The sequence below is a fragment of the Pangasianodon hypophthalmus genome, chromosome 23 (assembly GCF_027358585.1).
Source record: "Pangasianodon hypophthalmus isolate fPanHyp1 chromosome 23, fPanHyp1.pri, whole genome shotgun sequence".
NCBI classification, from domain to species: domain Eukaryota; kingdom Metazoa; phylum Chordata; class Actinopteri; order Siluriformes; family Pangasiidae; genus Pangasianodon; species Pangasianodon hypophthalmus.
This window is the reverse complement of record NC_069732.1, coordinates 1,097,501-1,107,500: the sequence shown is the minus strand read 5'-3', so window position 1 is coordinate 1,107,500 and position 10,000 is coordinate 1,097,501. Positions and strand designations below refer to the sequence as shown.

General features: G+C 41.9%; 1 protein-coding gene across 2 annotated transcripts in view; it reads right to left on the bottom strand.

Moving 5' to 3' along the window:
• Window positions 1–6,801: 6,801 nt before the first annotated feature.
• LOC113529039 (suppressor of cytokine signaling 7) overlaps window positions 6,802–10,000 on the bottom strand; it is an 11,975-nt gene continuing 8,776 nt past the window's right edge. For both annotated transcript variants that reach the window (XM_034298748.2, XM_034298747.2), the window contains 3 exons: window positions 8,914–9,049; window positions 8,549–8,687; window positions 6,802–7,402 (listed from right to left, as the gene is read on the bottom strand). In XM_034298748.2, coding sequence (XP_034154639.2) covers window positions 8,570–8,687; window positions 8,914–9,049 — 254 coding nt within the window. In that variant the 3' untranslated portion in view covers window positions 6,802–7,402; window positions 8,549–8,569. The remainder of the gene's footprint in view (window positions 7,403–8,548; window positions 8,688–8,913; window positions 9,050–10,000) is intronic.

Genomic DNA, 10,000 nt, shown 5'->3' with positions numbered 1-10,000 from the left:
AATAATCTCACACCTTCTCACTGACATCAGAGGAAATAATCTCACACCTTCTCACTGACATCAGAGGAAATAATCTCACACCTTCTCACTGACATCACAGGAAATAATCTCACACCTTCTCACTGACATCAGAGGAAATAATCTCACACCTTCTCACTGACATCAGAGGAAATAATCTCACACCTTCTTACTGACATCAGAGGAAATAATCTCACACCTTCTCACTGATATCACAGTAAATAATCTCACACCTTCTCACTGACATCAGAGGAAATAATCTCACACCTTCTCACTGACATCACAGGAAATAATCTCACACCTTCTCACTGACATCAGAGTAAATAATCTCACACCTTCTCACTGACATCAGAGGAAATAATCTCACACCTTCTCACTGACATCAGAGGAAATAATCTCACACCTTCTCACTGACATCAGAGGAAATAATCTCACACCTTCTCACAGCACATCAGAGTAAATAATCTCACACCTTCTCACTGACATCACAGGAAATAATCTCACACCTTCTCACTGACATCAGAGTAAATAATCTCACACCTTCTCACTGACATCACAGGAAATAATCTCACACCTTCTCACTGACATCACAGGAAATAATCTCACACCTTCTCACTGACATCACAGGAAATAATCTCACACCTTCTCACTGACATCAGAGGAAATAATCTCACACCTTCTCACTGACATCAGAGGAAATAATCTCACACCTTCTCACTGACATCAGAGGAAATAATCTCACACCTTCTCACTGACATCACAGGAAATAATCTCACACCTTCTCACTGACATCACAGGAAATAATCTCACACCTTCTCACTGACATCACAGGAAATAATCTCACACCTTCTCACTGACATCACAGGAAATAATCTCACACCTTCTCACTGACATCACAGGAAATAATCTCACACCTTCTCACTGACATCAGAGTAAATAATCTCACACCTTCTCACTGACATCAGAGGAAATAATCTCACACCTTCTCACAGCACATCAGAGTAAATAATCTCACACCTTCTCACTGACATCACAGGAAATAATCTCACACCTTCTCACTGACATCAGAGTAAATAATCTCACACCTTCTCACTGACATCACAGGAAATAATCTCACACCTTCTCACTGACATCACAGTAAATAATCTCACACCTTCTCACTGACATCACAGGAAATAATCTCACACCTTCTCACTGACATCACAGTAAATAATCTCACACCTTCTCACTGACATCAGAGGAAATAATCTCACACCTTCTCACTGACATCACAGGAAATAATCTCACACCTTCTCACTGACATCACAGGAAATAATCTCACACCTTCTCACTGACATCACAGTAAATAATCTCACACCTTCTCACTGACATCAGAGGAAATAATCTCACACCTTCTCACTGACATCAGAGGAAATAATCTCACACCTTCTCACTGACATCAGAGGAAATAATCTCACACCTTCTCACTGACATCAGAGGAAATAATCTCACACCTTCTCACTGACATCAGAGGAAATAATCTCACACCTTCTCACTGACATCACAGGAAATAATCTCACACCTTCTCACTGACATCAGAGGAAATAATCTCACACCTTCTCACTGACATCAGAGGAAATAATCTCACACCTTCTCACTGACATCAGAGGAAATAATCTCACACCTTCTCACTGACATCAGAGGAAATAATCTCACACCTTCTCACTGACATCAGAGGAAATAATCTCACACCTTCTCACTGACATCAGAGGAAATAATCTCACACCTTCTCACTGACATCAGAGGAAATAATCTCACACCTTCTTACTGACATCAGAGGAAATAATCTCACACCTTCTCACTGACATCACAGTAAATAATCTCACACCTTCTCACTGACATCAGAGGAAATAATCTCACACCTTCTCACTGACATCACAGGAAATAATCTCACACCTTCTCACTGACATCAGAGTAAATAATCTCACACCTTCTCACTGACATCAGAGGAAATAATCTCACACCTTCTCACAGCACATCAGAGTAAATAATCTCACACCTTCTCACTGACATCACAGGAAATAATCTCACACCTTCTCACTGACATCAGAGGAAATAATCTCACACCTTCTCACTGACATCAGAGGAAATAATCTCACACCTTCTCACAGCACATCAGAGGAAATAATCTCACACCTTCTCACTGACATCACAGGAAATAATCTCACACCTTCTCACTGACATCAGAGTAAATAATCTCACACCTTCTCACTGACATCAGAGGAAATAATCTCACACCTTCTCACTGACATCACAGGAAATAATCTCACACCTTCTCACTGACATCACAGGAAATAATCTCACACCTTCTCACTGACATCACAGGAAATAATCTCACACCTTCTCACTGACATCAGAGGAAATAATCTCACACCTTCTCACTGACATCAGAGGAAATAATCTCACACCTTCTCACTGACATCACAGGAAATAATCTCACACCTTCTCACTGACATCACAGGAAATAATCTCACACCTTCTCACTGACATCACAGGAAATAATCTCACACCTTCTCACTGACATCACAGGAAATAATCTCACACCTTCTCACTGACATCACAGGAAATAATCTCACACCTTCTCACTGACATCAGAGGAAATAATCTCACACCTTCTCACTGACATCACAGGAAATAATCTCACACCTTCTCACTGACATCACAGTAAATAATCTCACACCTTCTCACTGACATCAGAGGAAATAATCTCACACCTTCTCACTGACATCACAGGAAATAATCTCACACCTTCTCACTGACATCAGAGTAAATAATCTCACACCTTCTCACTGACATCAGAGGAAATAATCTCACACCTTCTCACAGCACATCAGAGTAAATAATCTCACACCTTCTCACTGACATCACAGGAAATAATCTCACACCTTCTCACTGACATCAGAGGAAATAATCTCACACCTTCTCACTGACATCACAGGAAATAATCTCACACCTTCTCACTGACATCACAGTAAATAATCTCACACCTTCTCACTGACATCAGAGGAAATAATCTCACACCTTCTCACTGACATCACAGTAAATAATCTCACACCTTCTCACTGACATCAGAGGAAATAATCTCACACCTTCTCACTGACATCACAGGAAATAATCTCACACCTTCTCACTGACATCACAGGAAATAATCTCACACCTTCTCACTGACATCACAGTAAATAATCTCACACCTTCTCACTGACATCAGAGGAAATAATCTCACACCTTCTCACTGACATCAGAGGAAATAATCTCACACCTTCTCACTGACATCAGAGGAAATAATCTCACACCTTCTCACTGACATCAGAGGAAATAATCTCACACCTTCTCACTGACATCACAGTAAATAATCTCACACCTTCTCACTGACATCACAGGAAATAATCTCACACCTTCTCACTGACATCACAGGAAATAATCTCACACCTTCTCACTGACATCACAGTAAATAATCTCACACCTTCTCACTGACATCAGAGGAAATAATCTCACACCTTCTCACTGACATCAGAGGAAATAATCTCACACCTTCTCACTGACATCAGAGGAAATAATCTCACACCTTCTCACTGACATCACAGGAAATAATCTCACACCTTCTCAGTGACATCAGAGTAAATAATCTCACACCTTCTCAGTGACATCAGAGGAAATAATCTCACACCTTCTCACTGACATCAGAGGAAATAATCTCACACCTTCTCACTGACATCAGAGTAAATAATCTCACACCTTCTCACTGACATCACAGTAAATAATCTCACACCTTCTCACTGACATCAGAGGAAATAATCTCACACCTTCTCACTGACATCACAGGAAATAATCTCACACCTTCTCACTGACATCACAGGAAATAATCTCACACCTTCTCACTGACATCAGAGTAAATAATCTATAGACGAATATTACTCCAGACACGTCAAAAGCGAAGGAGTACGCATTCTCAAAAAAACAGTAGCCATTTTAAATTTCCGTTCCACTGCGGCCTTTACGTTGCTGCCCCCTTGTGGATTAGCTGTTTACTGCTCCAGCAAGGCTTCAGAACGTGCATAAGATATATAAATAAAACTTTACTTTATTTATAAAGCACAATTAAACACAACAACAGTTGACCAATGTGCTGTACAAAGATAAAAATAATATATACGACAAACATGAAGTTTGGAAATGTCCAATATGCCTCAGCTACTAACTTACGTATAATTAAAAGGTAGAAATAAGAAAAGTGTTTTTAACCAAGTTTTAAAAAGAGATAAAGTTGACGTTGCTCTGACATGCAGAGGTAAACTGTTCCGAAGCTTAGAGCCAGCTATCCTAAAGGCACAGTCAGCTTTAAGCTTTCAAAAGACTCGCATCAGCTTGTAGTCACATTTTTGCGTAATTACTGTAGAGTACGTAAAAGGCTTTAGGGCTGTGACTAATGAGAAGACTGGGCTTGTGCGTCACACTGCAGCACTTCAAAGTCAGTCGCCATCACATGTCTCATCTCCGCCGTTACCTCCAACCTCGATCCAACAAGCGCACTGAACCCTGCGTCACGTAAATACCTGCTAGCTAATAGTAGCGTTCATCATTCAGTCTGGGTCATGTAGTGCATTTTCCTGAGCTTAAAGAACATTTTACACCAAAAGCATCCGGCATTGGGGCATGAAGTGTTCTTCCTCCTAACCTCTTCTTTTCAAACTGCTGCTCCTGCTGCATCACAGGGCAGTGTAACACACTCTGAGTTAAGCACTATCTACCCTCTTCTACATACATGAGCTCACAGATGCCTCTGATTGGCTAGTGATTGACAGGGGAGAGAGAGTATGCTCCTCCCACCCAGACAGCATGGCCACAGACTCCCAGCTGTTGCACCATCAGGACTCGATCTCGTCCGATCTCCTGATGATCAGGTGAACATTTTACTGCTGCAGCATTCAGGAGCCCAGAACGTTCACGTCTGCCCTTTCCCGCTCTGGTTTAGTAAAGATACTGTACAAATATCTGTAAATATTATAAACATGCATTAGCACTGTACAGTATATTATCACATATGTCCTTAATCCAGACAGATTACATTATGAACTACATTATAAATAACAGTTCTTCTGTGAATCCATGGCTGAGAACTTCTGTGTTAATCTATTACACTGGTACTTGTTCCGTGGATGTTCCACAAACGTTAAATGTAACTATAAATGGACAAAAATGATAAGGTGTGACAGGAACTTCAGGGTGGCAACAATAACTTTTTTTATTAAAACTACAAATAAATGGAAAAATCTTAAGAATTCTGGAAAAATAGAGAAGAAATATTCATACTGAGGAATCACGCTGTGATTAAAGCAAACATGGACCTACCAAACACTGAGAAATTCTCAAATCTATCTAAATATTTTGAATTTTCTACTTTTCTCTCAAGTTGCTATTGCTGATAATATAATCTGTAATGAAAGATTTGGTATTAAATTAGAAGAGAATGCAAAATAGACTTTTGAAGCCCACTGTATACGTTTCTCACATTTCTCAGCCTGAAGTTCCAGACATGATGAAATACTTCTGAACGTTACTGTGAAGGTGTTTTTATTATATTACAGCTCATATTTACCTCAAGCTTCCAGTAATGTATCACACTGCCTTTGGTTATAAACTCTTTGAGTCTGAGATGGAGCACATTGGTGTGTGATGGAGAAAGTCGGTGTGTGTGACGCAGAATGCTGGTGTGTGTGACGGAGAACGTCGGTGTGTGTGATGGAGAACATCTGTGTGAGAGATGGAGAATGTCGGCGTGTGAGATGGAGAACGTCGGCGTGTGAAGGTGAACATCTGTGTGAGAGAGATGGAGAATGTTGGTGTGAGAGAGATGGAGAACGTCGGCGTGCGAGATGGAGAACGTCGGCGTGTGAAGGTGAACATCTGTGTGAGAGAGATGGAGAATGTTGGTGTGAGAGAGATGGAGAACGTCGGCGTGTGAGCTGGAGAACGTCGGCGTGCGAGATGGAGCACACTGGTGTGTGATGGAGAAAGTCGGTGTGTGTGAGACGGAGAATGCTGGTGTGTGTGATGGAGAACGTTGGTGTGTGATGCAGAATGCTGGTGTGTGTGACAGAGAACGTCGGCGTGTGAGCTGGAGAACGTCGGCGTGCGAGATGGAGAACGTCGGCGTGCGAGAAGGTGAACGTCGGCGTGCGAGATGGAGAACGTCGGCGTGTGAAGGTGAACATCTGTGTGAGAGAGATGGAGAATGTTGGTGTGAGAGAGATGGAGAACGTCGGCGTGTGAGCTGGAGAACGTCGGCGTGCGAGATGGAGCACACTGGTGTGTGATGGAGAAAGTCGGTGTGTGTGAGACGGAGAATGCTGGTGTGTGTGACAGAGAACGTCGGCGTGCGAGATGGAGAACGTCGGCGTGCGAGATGGAGAACGTCGGCGTGCGAGATGGAGAACGTCGGCGTGCGAGAAGGAGAACGTCGGCGTGCGAGAAGGAGAACGTCGGCGTGCGAGAAGGTGAACGTCGGCGTGCGAGATGGAGAACGTTGGCGTGTGAGATGGAGAACGTCGGCGTGCGAGATGGAGAACGTCGGCGTGTGAGATGGAGAACGTCGGTGTGTGAAGGTGAAAATTAGTCATTAAAAAACATTGTGTTCCTGATTTCAATTACACAATTTAAAATATCTTTAAAAAGGCAATAGTGAAAAAAGACCCAGAGTGAACAACACAACCGAAAACTAAAATAAAAACAAACACTCAGAAGCTGTTTTTTTAAATCATCACCCCATGTTTATTTCCACGCTGTGTGTTTGAGATGAGTTTAGGAGAACACGGTCCTGTTCCACACAGCAGAACCTGCAGCTCCAGTTCGAACAGTCTTTTAGTTTGGATAGAAGAGATCTTCTCCATACAGTTCCATGTACACCATACACACGCTATGTACACACACACACACACACACACACACACACACACACACACACACACACACACACACACCTTACCCTTATACTGACCATGAGAGAACATAAGTATGAGTAGAACCTTGTATGTGAGCAGAAGCATGTCCAGTTTGAACTCATCACAGTTCCACACGTGGCTCTGTGATCGCTCTTCACCATCAGTGCATCAGAACATCTTCACATTAACATCTCATCCTGCTTCAGCTGCGGGTTTCCACGTCCCCTTCCCTCCTGGAGGGAGGATCATTGTTAGAAATAACACTACAATCACAACACCTCCAGAAGAAGTGATTAGGTCCTTCAGTGTTTACAAAAAAAAAAAAAATCAGTAGTCCATCTGTCAATCAAAACTCAGCCAGGTTTGGTCTCAGCAGGTCTCTGTGTAATCCAAATAAAAATAAAGACCTGGAAAGAAAACAGAGGGAATGTAATTATTAGAGAAAATGCTTCATGCTTCCTCTGTAGATAAAATCCATTTCAGACAATCAGCGCCGCCATGACGCTCACGGCAGGAGAATTTATCTAATTATTATAAACCTCAAATTCAAGCCATGAAACACTATTTCAACTTATTCTAACTCAACAGCAAAACATCTCTGACGAAATCAGATAAAGGAATAAAGACTCAGATTTGTACATTTTAAACTGGCATATTTATGGAAGAAAACAGTTGATTTGGAAGCAACATTGTTAAAGCAAGGGGGGGTGCCAAAACTTTTCCGATCACGTGCTCGACGTGGTGCTGGTGCGAGTGGTTCAGCTACAGCAGTGTTGTGGATGTTGTTGGGGGGTTTTAAGCACCTTGTTGTCAGAAGCTGAGCCTGAAGAAAGTAAGAGAATAAGTGGTAGAGCTACAGGGGTGCCAATACTTTGTGCAGCCCGATAGATGTACTACAGTAAATAATGTTTCGTGTACATAGTGCCCTCTAGTGGCTGCATGAGGTACTAGATACCTCTAATATCTCTAACAATGCATTCATGAGAAACTCGTTAATATTCGTTAATATTCATTGCTGATTTGTTGTGGGCGTGTCTGTGGGCGGAGTCTGATTTTAGGTAACATGTATGTATGTATGTATGTATGTAGATTGTTCCTTTAACCTGAAACACACAGACTTATAGATGATTAGAGCTGGAGATTCTCCTACTTCTTCCTCAGACATGAGCGTGCATGACTGAAGCCCCGCCCCCTGACCGCTCCTATTGGCTGACGCATGGCGACGCCAGAGAACGTCCCGTCAAAATTTGTCAGTCATGTGTAATACACATGAGCACATGTTGGTGCGAAAACAAATACAACTGGTGTTCTTTTCACGGAAAACAAAAAGTTAACGCTTTTTTTAAGTCGATGATTTTTTTAAATTTTAGATTTTTAGATTTTTTTCAAAATATCCTTGCTTAAAAAAAAATTTGAAAAGAAAATACAAAGCAATTTACTCAAATACAATCATTTAAGACATTTAAATGATTAAATAAAACATTTCAAATAAAACAAAGAAAACATTTTAAATAAAACATTTAATCTCAAATTCTAGTTTGTAATTTCCTCACTCTATCCATCTCCTGTTCCTGCTACGTCTGAGACTCCGCCTCCTGTGCACTGGAGTCCCGCCCTGATTCTTTGATTGACAGGTTCTTCTCCTCTTCTGGATCATAGAAATAGAACTTCCGTAAGTACCCGATCAAAGGCCTGAAAGAGAACCACAGAACCACATTACTAATCTTAACTCCGTATCACATGACACAGGTCAGCCAATCAGAACACAGCAATGCATGAAGTGAACAGGGTGACAGTATAACCTTATATGTTACTATACAGCTTTATGGTGTGTGTGTGTGTGTGGGTGTGTGTGTGTGAGTGTGTGTGTCTGAGTGTGTGTGTGTGTGTGTGTGTGTGTGTGTGTGTGTGAGTGTACGTGGGCAGTGGCAGCTCCTCTATGTGGTCTATGCGGACGAGTTGTCTGATGCAGAAGCGACAGAGATGCTGTAGAGACTTCACACTGCTGAACCGAGACACTGGGTACAGGAGCTGCACCGGGGTGGGGGGAAGACCTGAGGCACAGAGACAACCACACACACACACACACACACACACACACACACACACACACTAAAACATCATCATCATCATCATCAGCATCATCATCATCAGCATCATCATAATAACGACAGGGTTAATTTTTGTATTTGTATAAACAGTAAAATAAGAAATTTCCTGGCTGAGTGGAGTAAACACGTCCAAGTGTACACGATGATAATGAGGCTCCGCCCACCTGAACAACGTTCTGAAAATATCTTCTCTAACACAAACAATGTTCTGAAAGTATCTCCACCCGCTCGAACAACGTTCTGAAAATATCTTCTCTGACACAAACAACGTTCTGAAAATATCTTCTCTGACACGAACAATGTTCTGAAAATATCTTCTCTGACACGAACAATGTTCTGAAAATATCTTCTCTGACACGAACAATGTTCTGAAAATATCTTCTCTGACACGAACAATGTTCTGAAAATATCTTCTCTGACACGAACAACGTTCTGAAAATATCTTCTCTGACACGAACAACGTTCTGAAAGTATCTCCACCCGCTCAAACAACGTTCTGAAAATATCTTCGCCCACCTGAACGTTCTGAAAATATCTCCTCCCCCTCAAACAGCGTTCTGAAAATATCTTCGCCCACCTGAACGTTCTGAAAATATCTCCTCCCCCTCAAACAGCGTTCTGAAAATATCTTCTCCAACACGAAAACACAACGGACTATCTGCGTGAGCACGCAGCCCATCAGGTAGTAATTCGGTAGTGATGATATTTCAGTCTGTCTGAAGCGGTGAGGGTTTCCGCGCTGCTGCGTCTTCAGGAACAACATGAAAGGAGAATTTCATCGTGCTTCAGTGCACATGACAATAAACTGACAATAAAGTCCTTAACTGTTCCATCACACGACTCGAGAGTAACGTTAAGAGCTGTGGTGGAGCGACGGTGAACAGGTGACTGTGA